The 20,058-nt window shown below is 40.6% G+C and overlaps 1 protein-coding gene across 26 annotated transcripts in view; it reads right to left on the bottom strand.

Moving 5' to 3' along the window:
* Window positions 1-20,058, bottom strand: part of LOC122878748 (muscleblind-like protein 1) — a 66,901-nt gene that overhangs the window by 25,977 nt on the left and 20,866 nt on the right. For 13 of the 26 annotated variants that reach the window (XM_044202026.1, XM_044202032.1, XM_044202023.1 and 10 more), the window contains 2 exons: window positions 18,192-19,253; window positions 2,382-2,411 (listed from right to left, as the gene is read on the bottom strand). The exons of 1 other annotated variant lie outside the window; for it this stretch is intronic. In XM_044202026.1, coding sequence (XP_044057961.1) covers window positions 2,382-2,411; window positions 18,192-18,365 — 204 coding nt within the window. In that variant the 5' untranslated portion in view covers window positions 18,366-19,253. Of the gene's footprint in view, window positions 1-2,381; window positions 2,412-2,574; window positions 2,647-8,339; window positions 9,442-18,191; window positions 19,254-20,058 lie in introns of those variants that run through there. 12 more of the 26 variants (XM_044202025.1, XM_044202036.1, XM_044202034.1 and 9 more) reach the window with 5 other exon arrangements.

The raw sequence follows: 20,058 nt of genomic DNA, 5'->3' as shown, positions 1-20,058 counted from the left end.
TCACGCTGTGTCTGAGCTCCCCTCAGACCATGGCTGCTGCTGCACAGTGAACACCGTGACCAGTTTGACAACTGTACAGCTCAAGTCTGGACAGCCACCGTCCCGAACCACTGTGCATTATTAATTCTCTCCCAATGGTACCACCTCTCCCTACTGCTCCCAAAGACAACCATCAATCAAAAAAAGCAGTGTCTGGATAAGGGTCATGATGAGAATACACAAGCACACATGCACTCTCTCACACACACACACACACACACACACACACACACACACACACACAAACACACACACAAACACACACATGCTTTCTTGACCAAAGGTTCGTGTTCGCAAGCATACTTCAGATAAATTATGACATCAGACACAGCACAAAGAACAGCCTGTCTGAGGACTGAGAGTGCTGCCAGACTGGCCAATAACAAACAAACACACACACACACACATTAATACAGCACATTTATTAAGCAATACACTCCAGATGCAAACCACTGGCCCATTATGACACATATTAGGAAGTAAACCTGATGACAAACACGTTTCTTTGAAGTCAACAGAGAAAAACACTCAGTGTTCTTTATCTTCTCTTTCTGTCTCTCTGTGTGCCACTGCTAATACTAGATGTCTATATAAGTCCCATTATCTCTTTCCAATCATTTATCAAATCTGGAACACCCTTGGTGCATTAGTATAATAGCCTGGATCAGTTAATGGCCTTAAAACCTCATTTAACTGGGCAAAGGGATAAGCCTTTGAGACAACGACAAAGATAGATATGTGGACAGAAGAATCATAGACAATGATAAACGGAAGTGACACAACAAAGCTAGTAGAAACTATAGCTGGAATAAAATAGCTGATGATTTCACAGAAAAACACCACTGCAGAGAGTTTAGCTCTTCTACGTCACAAATGATGCAGTGTCTGCGGAAAGCTTTTAGCTGTAGTGCTCAATTAGCCAAAACACCAATTAAAGCCCCCAAAAGCACTACTTTGGCAGTATGTTAGCATGTTTTGGGTGGGTGCGAGTACAAAATCGTTAGCACAGGAAGCTAATGATGGGGCAAAATCATTAGCCATCATGGCTAATGACAGCTCTCTGCCACTGTCAAGCTGAGCTGTTCCTTGTTTGTTATCCACTATTATACATGGCTGAAATGACTGCTTCAAGTGGTCCATGTTAAACTAATATGTAACTGTTTGATTCATATTTACTAGTGATTATCAGTGTTTTTCATGATCAGTGACGTTGTGGAAAATAAAAAAAAGTATATTATTTATGACTTGTAACATTTATTCACATCAATTTGAAACTCCACACTATCTTTTCAGTTCATTTTAGTTTAAAAATCTGATTGGATTTAGGTTAAGACGTTGCACGCACTGTTGCCAAACTTTAAAAAAAAATTAGTAATAACTGCAATAAGAAGTTTTCTGCCTGTGTGTGATGAATGTGTCATTGCTAATTTGGTAGCAACATAAAGCTCGTGGCTGACACTGTGCTCACTGGTTAGAATAGCTACTTCCAAAAGATTGATTAATCTTTCGATTGTTTTTTTCAATAAATTGATAAATCATTTAAAAGCCAGAAAACAGTGGAAAAAATGCCTATGATAAGTTCCTGGAGCCCAAGATGAAGCAGGAACCAAAAATGTCAATTCTGTCGATCGATTAATCGATATATTGTTTCAGCTCTATCTCCCAAACAAAATGTCTGGGTTCAAACTCCACCCCAGCCAACATGTGTGGTTCAGAGCAATGGAGACTGTGGAAAAGAGGTGAAGAGGCGAGTGCAAGCAGGTTGGAACGGGTGGAGAAAAGTGTCAGGTGTGTTGTGTGATAAAAGAGTATCAGCAAGAATGAAAGGAAAGGTGTTCAAGACGGTGGTGAGACCAGCGATGTTGTACAGCTTAGAGACAGTGGCACTGAAGAAAAGACAAGAGGCAGAGCTGGAGGTAGCAGAGCTTAAGATGTTGAGGTTCTCTTTGGGAGTGACGAGGATGGACAGGATCAGGAATGAGTACATCAGAGGGACAGCTCATGTTAGATGTTTCGGAGATAAAGTCAGAGAGGCCAGATTGAGGTGGTTTGGACATGTTCAGAGGAGAGACTGTGAATATATTGGTAGAAGGATGCTGAGGTTGGAGCTGCCAGGCAGGAGGTCTGGAGGAAGACCAAAGAGGAGATTTATGGATGTAGTGAGAGAGGACATGAAGTTAATTGGCGTGAGTGAAGAGGATGCAGAGGACAGGGTTAGATGGAGGCACATGATTCGCTGTGGCGACCCCTGAAAGGGAACAGCCGAAAGGAAAAGAAGAAGATACAGTATATTAACCCTGTGATAGACTGGTAACCTGTCCAGGGTCCAGCTTTTTTCTCACCTTGTTCTTTGCTCCAGCCTCTCCACCACCCTGCAAAGAATAAACGGGTATAGATAATGGATGGATGCATACAGGCCCAGACTCGATGTTCCACCCTAAAATCAGTGATTGAGCTCAGGAAGGTCTAAATGCCTCATTCAGGTAATTTTATAAGACCGGAATTATGAGCAACTGAGTCGGGAAAAAAACGTACCTCTTAGTAATTCTTAGTCGGACGTATTGAGAATTTTTTGACAGAGACGATATCTCCCACTGGTGAAAACTGCTGAAGTGACAACAAAGCTGTGACTGATACATACCTTAAGTAACACAGTAAAAGTTGTTAACTTATGTAGCTAACTTAGTGGCTATTTAAATGATTTCCTGTTTTTCACGTTCTGCCGACAATGCATGAATGAAGTTTAAAGTCTCCAAACACCATATGAGGAATGAGACTCAGAATTCCACATTTACAAAAAGTGTGCATAAAATGCTCAAAAAGTAAGTCTCCTGCACTTGCTTATTTCACAGCGGGGCAGCCCTGAACCCTTGAGGACTTAGGGCAAACATGAGGGCAGACATTGGGACTGCTGGGCCATAGAATGTAGGCCTGTATCATGCGATCATTGATTTGCGATTCAAATCAGGATCAGTAATAGCTATCTGTTGCTGACTGCTTTGACAGTGAACATCCCCATTGTCAGAAAAGTCAGCATTACTAGCATTTGAAAAATAAAGTTGTGAAGTAAAGTGAGCAAAGTGATTAAATATTATGTCAAAGTCACCAAGTCAGCAGCAGAGCCTCCTTTTCATCTTCGCTTACTATGCTCCTTTCACTGACCCGGCTGCAGTCATATAGCCTAGACTTGTTCATTTTTTATCAATCTGCTTGAAAAGGAGGTTTAAAATAGTTCAAATGAAAAAATCTCTAGAGTCTCTCCCTCTCTCTGGAGGGTGCAGTATAGGTGGCAAGTGTTGTCCTGGCTCCTGTGGGAACGTCATTGTAGAATTGTGCACGGCAAAGTCTCTAATTAGCTTTGTTCTCATTAAGTCTACAACACAATCTCCCCTCAGACAGACAAACACACACATTCACCAGCACACACACACACACACACACACACACACACAGATAGTGATGTAGAGAGAGGCCACCCCACAGCCCCTGAGATCTGGCCCTTCTTCTCTATTTCTCTTGCAATTAACCCTCTTCCTCCATCCTCTATCTGTCTATCTATCTTTTTCTTTCTGCCTTCATCTCTCCTTCACTCTCAGCCTAAGCGTTCTCTATTCACAATCTCTAAAGTTTAGTCTAATTCAGTTTTATCTCCAATTCACTGTGCCAAGGAGGCAGGCAGAGAGCAGATGCATTAAAACAGCCTTAATGGAAGAATGGTGAAGAGGCACACAGGATTCAACAGCTTTTAGGCCTAATTATTTTCTGCCCATCTTTGTAACGCTCATTCTGCATATATATGGGCCTCACTGGCTGCTGGGAATAGACCTCTTTCTTTTTTCACGTCTAAACCTCCCCCCTTTTTTCATATCTTGATCTTCCCCTGTTTTCACGCTCTCCTTAGATTGCTTCACAGCCTTTGCCATTAAGTGTTCATCAAGATCTGTTTTTTTTTATTGTTTGCTTGTATCTCTATTTGAGGAGAGAGATGGGAGAAAATCAGAGAGTGAAAAGATGAAGAAGATGAAGTTGTCCTTGTGAATGAACAAAAGATGCCTGCAGACTGGCAGCTGCCTTTGGTTTGTGCTGTGATCTTTAGCACATTACATTAACTGGCTCCAAAGTGAAAAGAAAAGACACTGTTGGCAACAGGCAGGGTGCTGCCCTCAGCTTGTGAAAACTACATGGGTGGACACAAATAACAAACACAGATACAGAGGCATGAGTGCACAGAAATTGTTAATGTGCCCTCTTTGTATAATGATCTGAGGAGGGATTTAGTATCAAATGACAATATTTTTTTCTCTGCACTACTGATGAAACCAGTCAGGATCAGACGCAGTAGAGTCAGAGGGCTGGAATGTTCTATTCTATTCTACTTCTGATGAGTCATGGGGGACGTGGCACATAATCACGAGACCACACCCTGAAGCGTTCAACTAACAGAGTGAGAAAAACTGAGAGACAAAGTTGTCAGACACGAGCAGAGACATCTTTTTGTGGTACATGTCTGCATTCACACACACACACACACACAGTCCTATTCTCCTCCAACGAATAGTGTCACTGTACTGGGATCCGCAGCCAGTGTCATTGCCTCGAGGTTAAAGCAGATAAGAGAGGATTAGCATTCATTACTGCATAAAGTGATGATACCCCCCGCAAGCACACACACATAGCGATACACAGACATGGCCAGAATTTTTCTCCATAGCCACAGCTTCTGTAAACTGTAAAAGCTAAATACAAAGAGAAATAACAGTATAATACAGAGTTACAGCATGTAATCATTTGTATCACCAACAACTGCAGAGATGGAAAACCTTCAAACTGAAGCCTTGGGTTTTCATGATGAGTTCTGATAAAGTCTGCAAAAAAAAAAAGAAAACAAGGACTACAATAGAAAACAAACAGATGACAAAGATATATATTTATAAAAATAATTAACACAGCACAATTAAATAGCTATTTATATTTTCCCTCAGGACCTTGGCTTCACCACGGCAAAGAACCATTCAGCAGGCACTGTGCCCTGTTCCCATAAAGACACACAAGAGAGCGAAAGTGAGAGACAAAGACACAGACAGACAGAATATAAACAGAGACTGAGACAGAGTCATTTGTAGGTTAAGGATATATTTTGTTAGCGTGATACATCATGTAGAAAAGCATGACACAGTGTGTCTTAATTCCCTCCCACACACACACACTGCACGACAGAGCAGAAGGCCATCACCCTTTCCCTCTCCACGTAGCGCCTTCCGGCTGCACACTCATCCACATCGATCCACATTGATCAAAGTCGGCTTGTACCACTTCTGCAAAGAGCGGGGTGGGTGAGGGTGATCACCTTCCCTAAGCCTCTCTCACAATGGACTCATCCGCTGTCAGAGATGCCACTGCCACGTAGTCACAAAAGTAGTGTTGTATATCAAAGGAGCCAAAATATATATTATTATATTATATTATTATGTTATATTATATTGACATAAAGGTCAGATAAAAATGTGAACAAATTTGGCCTAAAATTTAATTAAAATGAAAATTAAATTGTTTGTTTTGCATGAACACTAAGGATCTGACTGCAATCTCCATGTCATTTAGATAACATATTTTGTGATATGTAGTCCAGTCTAGACGTCAAATATCAGCAGGAAAGCTACAGTGAGAGACAGCACGGTGACAGACAGCATGCTGTCGGCAGACCCAACACAACACAGCTGCTGCATCTCTCTCTGATGGCTGAGCCTGATACCGCTGTAATCCAGTTAAAGCCTTTAGAAGAATCACAATGTCCAACAGCAAGCCCTGCAACATGCACTATAACAATAAAGGGATATTACAGACATTCTTCAATCTTGTGTGCGCTGAACAGACGACTGATACGTCTCCTGCTCACTTCCACGCTCTCCTCCTCTGTTATTACTTTTTCTCCATCCATACACCACCTGTCTGCCATTCTTTCCTCTCCATCTGTCCATCACTGTCCATGTTACACCATTTGATGTCTATGCACCCATCCATCACTCTTTCACTCTCTTTCACTCCATTTCATCGCTGCACAGTCTCTTTTCCTCTCTGGCTTTAATCTGCTTTTTGACACCACCCTCCTGTCTGTCTCTGCAGGGTTCACATTCTTTGCCTCATATTTAATGCCATGATGATGCAATTACAGATGCAGGCATTTCCTCAACCAAATTGGCTTCTTGGGTCATTTCAGAGCTATTTATGTTTTTGAATGTTTGAAAGTGGATTTTACAGGTTGCTGTAAGACGTTGATTCAGAGTTGATGTATTAACTTTTGTAGAAAGAATAAGGGAAAGACAAAACCCACGCAGAAAGCAGCAAAAAAACATCCGCTCCATAATGGTCATGAAGGATCAATACTGCATGGAGACAAAGTGCTGCTAAACAGTGTGGTTTCTGTTAATTAGCACTTCTCTAATGATCTCTCTCTTTTTTCTCCTCCACCTTTTTCCACTCCCTCGCTTTCTGTACTTCCCCTCCCACTCTCGCATTTTATTGCTCCCTTCCATTAAAACCTTTTCTTTCTTTGGCTTCATCACTTGCTCATTCCTCTGTCTAAGTCTGTTGATTCTGTCCTCCTAGCCAATGTTCTGTCTCTCAGCAGTGAAAACACACTGAGAGGAGGTATCTGAGTTCTTTTCATAAGCGTGATAAATATCCCACTCCTGTGTTCGTGGCTGATGGCTCTCAAGATTTAATGAACCTCTCATCCAACTCTGATTATTTTCTAATTAAAGAAGTGAGTGATGGGGGCAATGAGTAAATTCATGAATGCATGTTTATAACTGCGGGGGGGAAATAAAACAACAAACATGCTGATGACAGACGCCGAGACAGAAATCATACTCAGTCGAGCCTTGTTTACTGCACTCCCTCGGGAACGGAGGTCGTTTGGCAGAAAGAAATGTTTGCAATACTTAAACAAATTACAAATCTAAAAATCAAATTCTGTTTTTAATATAAAATATGCATGCATCTGGAGTAAATATTAAAATGTTTTTAGTTGGATTAATCAAGCTGGACTTGCCTGCAAACAAATTGTACATCTGCAAGCATATTTTTTTTAATGCTTGGTACCGCAGCAGGTGTAGAAGTCAGAATTTCTACCACAATTTATCTACCTCTCATAGCAGAAATTTAATTTGTCCCTAATCCTAACCAAGTGCAGTGAGTCCCTAAACATCATAGTCATAAACCAGACTAGTAGGCTCTATTAGGCTTTACTTAGGCACAGCGGTGCTTTGAGCTAAATGTGAAAGTCATTTTTACTATGTTCACCATCTTAGTTTAGTGTATTAGCATGCTAACAAAAAGCACAGCTGAGGAAGATGGGAATGTCATTAGTTGTGCAGGTATTTGGTCATAAACTAAAGTTTTGGACAAATTAAAAGTTTAACCTGATGATGGTGCTACATGAAAAGTTAATGGACCTCATGGTGGCACTAGATTAAAAATCAGGGGATCACCACAGCCAGTAGGATTCATCCTCTGGGAACCATGAATGTTTGCAAATTGCAGTGATCCAATCCATCCAATAGTTTTTTACCCAGTTGTTATTTCAGTCTAGACAGAAGTGGTGGATGACCAGCTGATAGACTGACATTGCCATCCCTAGAGTCATGCTGCTAGCGTGGCTACAAATGTAATCTGACGGGGATTTAAAACCCTATTTCCTAAAGCATAAACATTAGGAGACAGAGTTGCTCATAGACATATATATCCAGCCATCAATTAGCCATACCTACTATCATTTGTGTTTAATCCAAAATAATAAACTTTGTTTCCACTTTGATCACCAGGCTCTCTCCTGTCCCATTTTAATTTCTCTATTCCATTACGTCATGATTTGAGAGCTACCGTGCAATGGCCTCCATAACAGCACACGCATACATAATCAATTCACAATGTCCAATGATACAGCAGCTTCCTGCCTGTTGCAGCCAGCAATACTATTAACCAGGCAACACAGTCACTCTAACATGATGGCCTACCTGAGGTGAATGCTCATGATTTCACAGGACTCTCTCTGCTTTACTGAGATCAGTTTGGTGTGTGTCACTGTGTGTGTGGCTGACTGCAGTAGAGAGTAAGTGTTTGCTGTTGTTGTGTCGATGCGTGTGTTTATGTGTTCAGGGTTGAAAGTGAAGGATTACACTTCGGAAGTGCGACTGCAAAGCGATCGAAAACATCTGAGATCAGATGAAGAGCAGAGGGTCAGTGACAGATAGAGAGAAGAGGAGATGTAGGAAAGGCAAGACAGGGGTAGACAGACTTACGGCACTGCCAAACGACGAAAGCGGGAGAACAAGTTGGCAGACGACTCGCTGTCCTGGAGTGAATTAATGTTCCGTTGCTCCCACTCTCCATCTACCTCTCCCTCCACCCCTGAACACCTTACTTGTCCGCAGTCTAATTTAAATGTTTGTTTTTCTGCATCAAAGAATTACAAATGGTGTGCTTTAAAAGCAGTTGGTAGATGGTGAGGTTAAAAAAAAAGTGAGAAGGAGGAGGAAGGGGAGGTGATCGGTGTGCTTGGAGAGAGATAGGCAGTTACATTGGTGAGCTGGGGAGGGGGGCGAGACAGACTAACAGGAATGGATCAGGCCATAACTGATTAGATATTCTGTTCACAACAGCAGTAGCAGCAGGAGCAGCAATAGCAGTGGGACATCACAACTCAGCACGCAGAGATGCCGATATTACCTTCAGACTGCCTAAACGTCCAGGGCCCTCTAGCCTTGTACGAAAACACATGTAGAGGCGCACACATACATAATGCTAGAAAACGGCCTCAGTCATATACTGTATGGAGAGAAATTTGCGTGAGAGAGTTGTAGTTTGAGGCAACGTTAATGGTTTGGTAAGTGGAGGATTAAAAGAGAAAGAATGAAGAGTGCCCAAGGGTGAAGGAGAGACAATTGCATGTGGTGAGAGGCTATTCCTAAATGCCCTTTTATGCATTTTAGCTCTGATCTTGTTGTGTCATGTCTCCATGCTGATGCAGCATGTTTAAAGATGGATGTGTGTGTGATTGTTCCTATGCTGAGGCAGCATCCACAGATGGATGTAGAAATGGTGGCCTCTCTGAGGACAGAGACATTTAGAGGAGATGTTTCAAGGGAGGACTTGCTCATGAATAGAGCCTAACAACGTTAATAGCTGCTAGCTGTGTGTTCCATGCTTACTTAATGGCAATGTGCTAATAAAAGCCTCCTTTCATAATGTCCAGTGCAGGCTGAGCTATGTGAGAAATCAGACATGGTATATCTTGTTTACTTAGGTCCAAAAATATATTCTATAAATGGATCTGCAGAGTGCTACATGATAACAGTTAGAAGGAGTACACCCACTTGCTAACACTAATGTTTTCTCTTACACCAATAACACCACTTTACAAAAACAGCTCAGAGGACACATATACATTTATAAACACATGCACATTAAAGGCACAATTCAAAATACAAAAAAACTAAAGTTTTGCCCAAACATAACCATATATGGTATCTGCCATCACTCCCAAATTGATTGACAGTTTTTTTAAGGTCAAACTGAAGTTAAAATTAATTTTAATCAGTACAAACTGCATATCTTTGGTGTTTCTTTTGACACTCATTTGTCAAATATGTAATTGGTATTTAATTTTCATTTATTTTCTTGCAGTGACAGTGGCCTTCTAAATTAAGGCTCTCCAGGGAGCGTAAAATAGCTAGATATACTAACTAGCTTCCAGTGGGATACAAACTTAGCGGCTCTGACCTTATTAAGTGACATGAGCAATCCACCTTAAAACTGTTAAGTTAATGTTAATGTCTTAGTTAATGTTAAAATTAGTTAATTATGAAATTCTGTGTTTTCGCCACCATTTACATTCACATACAGATTTTGAATTTGGAAAAGAGAGCACTGCTATAGGATCGATAAATGCGGGAGATACCCTGAGTTGAGGTATTGGAATAGATATTGGGAGAGAAAATGTTGGATCAGAGCATGCCGAGATCACATTCACACTAGGCTGACTTAATTTGAAAACACATCTGCTTTTCTGTTTGGGCCTTGTGTCAACAGTCCCCAAAACAGATACATTCAAAAACACTGGCCTCACATTGTTGTGAGGACAGGGAAAATTGTGGTTTTGGAGAACAATGAAGTTAAGACTGCTCAGACACAACAACCTAAACCCCTAGAGTGGACGCACATCGTTTTCACATGTAAACAGCTTTTTCATATTTAGCCAGGTTAATGTAGAAATAGTCTAAACACAGACGCCCTTAGAACCCTGCTGACCAAAGTCTGATGATGCACAATGAGGAAAGTAGGTAGCATCCATCATGGAAGCATGATTCATCTATTCTTGATGGTTGGCCACAGTAAAAAAAACAAAAAAACAAAGCCAGAGACAAACAAATATCTCCCCAAAATATGATGAAAAGCGATTTTAAAAAAAAAGATAAAAATCACTGTGTGTGAAATGGAAATGAAAGTGTCTGGGATACCTAGGAGAGAAAGGGGGGGGGGCTGAGTAGAGACAGATTAACAGAGGTAATGAGAGGAGAGGATGTGAGCGAAGAGCATGACAGTAGAATACAGATACAGAGCAGATTAACACTGTTGGAGTGCGTTTCCCTTTCAAAGAGTTCTCCAACATAGTGCATCCCTCTGTGCACTGCACACTCACACACACACTCACACACCTCTACCTCTGTTTTCTACTGGGCTCTCATCTCAATACATATTGCCTTACCTATTCTCCTGTTATCTGTTCTCTTTGCTCTCTCTCTTTCTCTCTCTCTCTCTCTCTCTCTTGCACTCAACCTCTACATTTTTTGTGTCTTTTCAAGGACTCTGAAGTATATTGTATATGTAGGTCACCATATGTTCCCAATGTTGCTTAGCTCGTATTTGAGCGGCTATCTGTGCGATATGAAAATGTATGAGTGGTTCTGGAGGTATGTATGTGAGCTGTACTCTCTAAAATACAGCCTATAATCATTGATCACTTTGACAGGAAAAAAGAGTGCTACTCATTGCTCACATGCAGTGACCAGTACAGTGTAATATACATTAATGTATATTACAAACACATTTCTGAACATACTACATTGATTCACAGACTTACACTAGGGTTATACAACACATACTATACATTAAAGAACTTCACTGTTGTTGCTTCAGAGTGTACATTATGGAGTTTACAAAAGCTGTAGAGTTGTTTTTTTCTATTTTAATAATTTGAATCTTACATTAATCATTTAGGTACTCAGGGGAATTCTGAACAATTATAAAACGACCTTATCTTTTTTTGATTACAATGTGCTTTTCTAATAAGGTCCCAACAGGTAGGTATTGTCAGTTTTTTATTTGTGTATACATGCCTGCGATTGTGTGTGTTTGATGAGTCATTACAGAAAAGGGACTCAGTGGAGACCAGACCTTCGTCTAGACCAAAGCCACACTCCAGCCGCACTGATAACTACCTTTTGGGAAATTAAATAAAATTGGTTTCTATGCTTTTTTGGCATCAAGGGAGATTGTGGTTCGTACGTATGCAACTTCAAGAAAATATGAAAACATATTGGCACTGGCTCCACTTTAAAAACAGCCATTATACATTTGAACAGGCTGTTTAAAGTGATTATGGAGACATAATACATAGCAGCAGCATCATAGTGACAGTATGAAATGCCCTGAGTTATTGTAAGAATAGGTTCACCAATGCTCAAGGACATGTGGCATTACTAGCACAATCTACACCTTCAGGATAATTGAATGCATAATGAAACCGAAAACAGTGTGGTAACTTTAATATACATACATAACACTAAGTTTTCATTAAGCTCAGACAATAACAGCACCTTTATACGCCAGCCTTTCAGTTAAGGACATGACTGTGTTGTGTCTAACAGTGCCCAAGAAACTGGAGCCGACCAGCATCTTTGACAACTAAGTGACTAAGTGTTTTGCTAAGTGGCCAAAAAAGCCTGAAACAGCATCTGTTTGGTCAACTGTACACTGTCCAATTCGCTAATCCAGTCTTCATATGACACCTTTAAGCCATTGCAGGTGGAGTGTGAAATTAACACCCCTGGAGCACCAAATATAAGGTAAGCTTGACTTCAGTTAATAACAGTCAGGCGCCATACCGGCCAGGAAATGCTTGAGTCCAAAACATTTCTGTACTTAGGCTATAATGAGTGTTTGGTCTTTGTTTATTGAACTGCTTCTTTGTCTTTGTTGATCTTTGTTGAACTCTGAAAACCATACATTTTCTCTGACAGTAAGCCAATCAAATTAAATCAAACCAATGGCTCTCTATCAAACACATTCTTTATTACAGTAGCTGCCATTTTCACTGGCTCTACACAAGGAGGTAGAATCTAAACTTTCTAGTTACTCTGCTGTCTGATTGGGTAATTAGCATAAATCACAACAGTTAATAGTTAACAATACATGTATAATTTTTAGAAACATAAGGCAACATTTAATTACTGACAGATTGTTGAGAATGTGACATGCTGTATTTACTCCAGTTGCTAACTTCTAAACACCAAATTGAATGCTACAAGCCAAAATACTTGTAATGCAGTGTAAACCCGTTAGTGTTAGTGACGGATTGCTGTACTGACCCTAATATGCGTAACTACATTTACTCAACTGCCAATTTAGTGGCTGTCACACGCTCCCATTGTAAGAAAAAGATGAAGAAAGAGTGTGAGATTAGTATGATAAAACAAAAAGGAAAAGCTTTTAACCCCACAACCCTACACAGCTACCTAAACCTACTATCTGGTTCACTTCTTCAAGTCACATGTTTACGAATCACTGTCACACTAATTGTGAAGGCACACACATTTCACATTTAATGACATACAACATGGCTCGAAGAGGTTACAGATTCACAAAGGTATAGTCCAACTTCCTTGTCGTTCTTTCAATGAAAAGATAACTTAGAGCAATTTAATATGCATTTTCCGCTTTTTATCTATTCCACATTACTTTAAATTCAATAAGATACATGTGAGTGAATATTTTCTGTGATTGTGAATTCCAGCATAAAAGGGATTTTGTGTTGTCATACATCAGATGATCAGGTGGAGTCCAGACTGTAACAAACTCATAAACTCAATGAAAAATACACAATACACTGTGGGAGTGAGATTGTGGGAATATTATTTTCCTCCACTGTGAGCAACACCACAAATTAAATTACAGTATAATGACCTACAGGAAAAGTTATCTTAACATTGGAGTTCCCAGGCATCAAAACTACTAAAAAGAATTAGGTGGAGGATAAAGGTAAGGGTAAAAGGCAACCACCCACAATAAAAATCCTTTCTACGACATTTTGAATGTCAAACGTCTGTTATGGCAGTGTTTCCTCATATTAATTTTGTATTGAGAATTTAAAATCACTTTGTATTTGCATTTCAACATTGTGCTAATTTAATCAAATGTTTGGCAGAGCATGGTCTTGATTATGGGCTGGAGGACACTGAGGTGGAATACTGGCAAAATGTATTTAATGTGTGTAATTGCCATTCCTATCCTTTCATGTGAAAAATTCAAATAAATAGTCAAAAACAAGTCCATGCAACATATTTTCCTTTCAAACATCCCACATTTAACACAGAGAGAAAATGCATCTGCAGTATTTACAGCTTTTAATGTCTCACTCGTCACAGAGCATTTCCCTTAAGAACATAAAGTAATCACTACTAATTTATATCCATGACCACTTTGAAGTTGTTCATGTAATGTTGTTTTCTTTGAAACAAGTAAATAAGTAAATTGGTAAATCCTGAGTGGGCTTGTTAGACTGCATGTTAACACAGAATAAGAATCTCTATTTAGGCCTAAAATATAATCAGCACAAAAAGAAAAATCTTTGTTGATAGGAAAACTGCAATTAACAACAACCACTCCCCAAAACTAAAATCAAATCTCTTCCTATGTATTCCTGATATAGTATATTCCCAATAGTACAAATTAATAAATACATGAGTAACTATCTTTAGACTTTAACTATGTACCATTTTGGTATCTTAGAGAGGTTCTAGGGATTTTCACCCACCCAATAGTCCACCCAACATCTTGTTAGTATTAAATACTCTTATTCTTTTTTCTCATAAGAGAACAGCAGCTTTTGACAGTTACAGTGGATTCCAACAATAACAAGATTTTCCGCCAGAGAAAAAGTATTCAAATGTCAATAGAAAGGATGAAAATCTTAATAAGAAGAAATTACTTGGAAATTCAACCCACTGAGTCAATTTCAGCATGGTCATAGCTAGTCCATCATACTGTAGTGGAGCTCCTGTGGCTCTTTGGCTCACTCTCACCTGTTTCCCATCACAGCCCAATGGTGAGTTTATTGTATTTCGTCAGCCTAAATACCCCCAGATTTGCTTTTTATTCTGTTACAATGAACCCAGCTTTATCTCCAGCTGCTAATAGCAACAAGCTGCTGAATTCCTGTAGCAGGAGCCAAAAGGACAAGCAAATACCCAGTTTTTGAATTGTTCTCTAATTATAGACAGTTGTCCAACAAGTCCAAAATTGGTTGTTTGTCTGTGGCTTCAAAAACTGACTTAGTCATATATGATAAATAGGTAGTTTTAAGCATTTGAACAAACAACCAATGCTGTCGTTTTTCTGGTGAGGACAGCTTCCACCAGTTACCTGGCCTGTACCCAGGTTGATGATTAAAACACAGAAACTTTTTTATGCTATGAGACTAGTGAAGCAGATGTTATAATAGTGCCTGGGTTACATGCCAGTTGAACCCATTCAATTTCATCAACCAAAATAACCCCAATTTTTTACATGTACTCCTTCCAATACTATGAGTAAATATACATTGTGTGAAATAATTTTGAAGTTGTGCTGTGTACCCAGACAGTTTCCTCACATCTTTGTCAGGTTACTTTTCTTTGTTCATCCAGGCATAGAGTCTTTGACTCATTTACTGTTCGCCTCTGTCACTCCATCCACTCTTACGCCACCCGTCAAATGGAACTTTCCACTACATTCACAGCTGACAAACACCTTTTTTTGAGATAACACTGAATGACTGAAAGAAGTTTATGAGAGAAAGGGAGAAATAAAGAAATCGACATATACAGACCAACTGACATGAACAAAGAACAAAGTGCATTTATTAAATCTGTGAGAGAAAGACCTTTTGAATACAAAGAGGAAGATGGAAAGAATCAAGGGAGATGCCCATATGCCTTTCTATTTCTCCAGCTACTTGCTTTGCTGGCCTGCATTTCAAAAGGAATGAAGGGCGGGTGGTATGCCAAATTGTCCAGGAGTGCAAAGCCACGTGTACCACCATCCATCCCTTTACTCCCCTTTTTCTCTCCAAATCTTTCTGCCTGTCCTTCCCTATCCCCTTTGCCCCTTTCTCCATGACTGGCTATGTGTTATGAATTCATCTGCAGATAAAGCAGATCCATCATTCTGTCATGGAAGCAGGGAAGGGAGGTAGACTGTGGAATGCCCTGGCACTGAGAGTAGGGAAGGGCTCTGAGCATAGTGCTACGCTTCCTCGCATATTCCCTGCTGCACCTGCTCTCGCCCTCTCCGGCTCAGTCTCTCTGTCTGTTTTCATGATCCATGCAATGCTCTAGCAGGCCCCCTTTCCCATTCCTGTCTTACCTGTACCAGCCAAACTCACTCAAGCCATCAGAGCTCTGACCAAGCAGCCCAGAGCTGTAATAACACAGTGCCTGGCTTAACAAAAAATCCCCAGTTATAAACAAAGGTAAGCTGTGGCCTGGACCAGTTTGACTGACCTCCAGCTCTGTTCTCCAGTTACACTGAATATTGCTTGCCAATCAGATAAGAGACAAATTACAGGACATGTGCACAACACGGTAGATAGAACTCTAGGATCCAGAATCACTGTGCTCACTTGTGCCAAAATACCCAGATTGACTTGACTGATATCCCTGTATCCAACACATTTCCAGCATCTGGAATAATGAGACAGCAGGCTGAAATGCCACAGTGTGCATATGTTGTGTATGTGACTCTGCATATGTACTTCATAAACAATATACTATATTACAGAAGGCCAGTGTTTATCCTTGGCAAACACATTTAGAGCGAAATTAACTGTTGTTTCTTTTAATCAATTTGTTATCAAATTGTTCATACTCATATCTGCAAAACATTCACTGACTACATGTTTTATTTTGTTTTACCTACAATATCAGCTCACGGCAACTAAAGCATGATCAATGACTTTATAGTTATGTTTAGGTAACCCAGCTCCCAAATCAATATTTTTTTCTGAAAAAAGGAACAAAACTATACTTTCACTGTTGAGACTATGAGGTCGCACCACCAATTGTACACTGGATATACAAAGATAAGATCTGCACCAAAAGGATTTATCTGGACAAGTTCTGAAATCTTGTTGGGTTTAATACATTGGACGCTATGAGATGCTGCTTCAAAGGGACAACTCTTATCTGAAGTCGAGTCCTGAAGTTAGGAAGTCAGCTAGAAGACACTCATGTTTTGTCTTTGCTCTTCTAAGGTTAGGGAAAGGGTCTCAGCTATATTGAAAAAGTCAATGCTGACTTGAAGCATGAGACAAGATGTCTACATTTTAGCCACGTGAGCAGCATGGTTCTAGGGACTGCAATGTTGGTCGGTCCACCACTAGCGAATGGAATGACATGAAATTTTGTAGACATCCATGGTCCCCAGAGGTTGAATCACTTTGGTGATTCCCTGAGTTTACCTCTAGCGTCATCACAAGGTTGACATTTGCAGTTTTGAGTGAAATGTCTCAACAACTATGGGATTGACTGCCATGAAATTTGGCACACACATTCATGCCCCCCTCAGCATGAATTGAAACAACCTTGCTGATCCACTGACTTTTCATTCAGCGCTATCATCAGGTCAAAAATTCAGTTTGTCCAATACTTTGGTTTATGACCAAATACCTGCAAAACTATTGACATTCCATTCAGCCTGCCTAGCGTGGCTGTAGAATCTAGTTCAAAATTTAACTAAAACTCCCAAACTAAGTGTTTTTGTTGCTTAAAACTAACCATACGTGGGACTCAGGACTCAAACCCTGGTCTCTGGTGTCAAAGTCCTGCGCTTTTGGAACTCATCATCCACCCAAACTACCTTCCTACGACTTCTGTGTGGTACAAGAATGTAGACACTTCCTGGACTGGACAAAACATTGCCAGTGAATATAATCTTGGCAGTAATTACGCTTCTTTCAAAATACATTAACTGAAGCACTTTGGTTACAGTCTATTGAGACTATAGACATTCTAATCAGCTGTGCTTTTGAGCATCAGGTAAACATTTCATGCTACAATGAATATGTAGCATTCTATAATTAATCCCGTAATATATATTTGATTTTTTTTCACAACTTCTTGACCCAGTCCATTCTATTTTTCTCCCTCTTTCAATCTTCTCTCCTGTTTGATTCCCCCCCCCCCGCGTCTCTGAGAGAGAGAGAGGAGCTGCATAGTGGGAGTGTGTTGTCCCAGTGCCAGGGCAAAAATAGACAGTAAATTACAGAGTCTTCTGAGAACACCCCACTGTGCTGCATGACCTCAAAATAACACACACAGACATGCACTTGCAGACTCACACACAAACTTGAAATACACAGTGTGCTGCCCTACTTCTAAATTTCCCATTCAGCCTGTTGATGTGTCGATCACACAGAAACCTTCGCAGTGTGCCAATCGACAGTCCCGCACTAAAGTTATGTGCCAGTGAAGGAATCTGATTCACAGATGTTAATGCGATTACAGCTTCATCTCAGCTTACCAAGACACACACACTCTAAAATGTATTTATACAGATATGTATTTATCCTTTTGCCATGGCTTAACCTCATGGTTAAAGAAACAATACCTCACTTTTCAGCAAAATCACTGCTGTTTCCAATTTACTACAGACTTGATCTCCTCTGCATCAAGCCCTGAATCACCAACTACACCTTCACTTTAGGTCTAACAAGTTCTGGCATCCCGAAAACCCCAAATTAAAACATTCTGAAGACAATGCTTGTCAACACTGCAAGCTAGAAAAAAGAGAGGACAGGGCAGCAATGAATGAATATCACAGGTTTTTGTCATACTCACCTTGAGTGAGTCAAAACAGGCAATGACTCTGCCATTTTCCACTTGACAGCTCTTGGCAGGGTGGGCGAACTTGCACTCGCTGTCCGGTCGTGAACACGTTCCTCTCTGGAATTCCCGACAAACCTCCAACGTCAGCCACTTTGTGTCCCGGATCGATGTCACGTTCACTGCCATTTTGAACCAGGCAGGAGGGGACGATTGAGAGGAATAAATATCCAGCAAATGCAATTATGTGTGCGTCTGTATGTTTCTAATGATACTGGGGCAAATGATGAGAAAGAATAGGTAAAGGACATGGGAAACAAACCAGTTTTAAAAGGTTTGTCCCCAGGGTCTGATTCTGAGGTGAAGCCTGTGAGGCCTGGGACTCGCCTACCACCTGTGGCCCATCCTAAGAGTCTGTTTGTGGCTGTAATAGGACTGCTTCACCGCCTGTCACTCAGGGCCTGGGCTGTTGATGGCCACAGAGGTTTGCTTTGTAATCTCACTCTCTCGTTCTCACACACACACACACACACACACACACACACACACACACACTAGTTCTCTCTATCACCTCGCTCCTTGGGTGAACTGTCAGATGAGACGAATGGTAAAACACATTATCGATCGAGTTGGCCCATGATAAAAAGATGCAGGGCTGGAGGAGAGAAGGAAGGAGAAGAAAGAGGAACAGAACGAGGAGGTTGAGGAGGGGAAGGCTGTGATGGAGGGGACAGCAAAGAGACAATCTCCTTCCACTCACAGGAGCCGATAAAAGTTGTCTGTCTTCAGTATCAGGCTCTGTCCGTAGAGGAGGGGGGAGTGGTTGACTTCCACAGAGGAGGGCGGAGTGGCATGGATGGAGAGAGATCTGGCTGGAGAACAGAGCTGGAGATGAAGGTAAAGGAACGAGGTGTCAGTTGTGTAGAGACTGTCTCAGTGGACGGAGTTGGCAGTCCAGGGAGTCCTCAGGCTCCTGGTGTGGCTGGCAGCTCCAGCAGACATGGGCAGGCACAGAGGCAGAGGTGGCTTCAGTGGAGCCAAACAGCGACAGGACTCAGCGAAAGAAGGCACTTCTCTCTGTGGAGAAGGAGGGAAGAGTGTCAGTGGAGCAGGGCTTAAGGCAAACACACACACACACAGATACACACACACACACACACACACAAACACACATCAGGCACACATTTACATTTATACACACAGCTTCATTCAAACATGTTTCCCAGTCATTCTCTTGCACATCCTCTCTCACAGTAGCCCTCACAGAGACTGCCAGGCTCTCAGCTGGAAAATCAAATCAAACACCATATCGCTAACAGTAAAGCTCACGCATTCAGGCGCAGACAATTTATTTCAAAGGACACCAGTGAAGAAGAGAGAGAGATCAAGAGACAGAGGAAAGAAAGAAAGAAACTGGGAAGAATTCCGTGTTTGTGTTGAAAAAATACATTTTAATACCATTATTCAAGCCGTGTTTAATCCAGAAATATTAATTATGCTGATTCTGACTACAGTTTATGAGAATCAGATTTTTAAAGTATGATAATACTTTATTTATTCCTTCAAAATGAATATTGTAATTTGCACAGAACAGCCTTTAAAAGCTTTAGTACAAAATGAATTTAAACTAAAAGAAAATCACAAATAACAAAGTAAATGAAAAACACTTTCATATGGAATTCTTAATCTCTTTAATACATGTAAAAAAAATTGCCATTGTTTCACAGAACTGCAATTGATCTTTTCCTACAAAACAAGAGAGCCTGTGTTGTGAAAGGGAACACTGTAACCTTAACAAACACCAAGTGTTTGAGTATCAAAGTGTCGATTAGTAGGTAATCAATCTGCCCATTCCTGTTGAGATTGGAAACGGCAAATCAGC

Source organism: Siniperca chuatsi, linkage group LG7 (assembly GCF_020085105.1).
Source record: "Siniperca chuatsi isolate FFG_IHB_CAS linkage group LG7, ASM2008510v1, whole genome shotgun sequence".
NCBI lineage: Eukaryota > Metazoa > Chordata > Actinopteri > Centrarchiformes > Sinipercidae > Siniperca > Siniperca chuatsi.
Note: the sequence above shows the minus strand (reverse complement) of the source record. Positions and strands in the feature narration are given on the sequence as shown.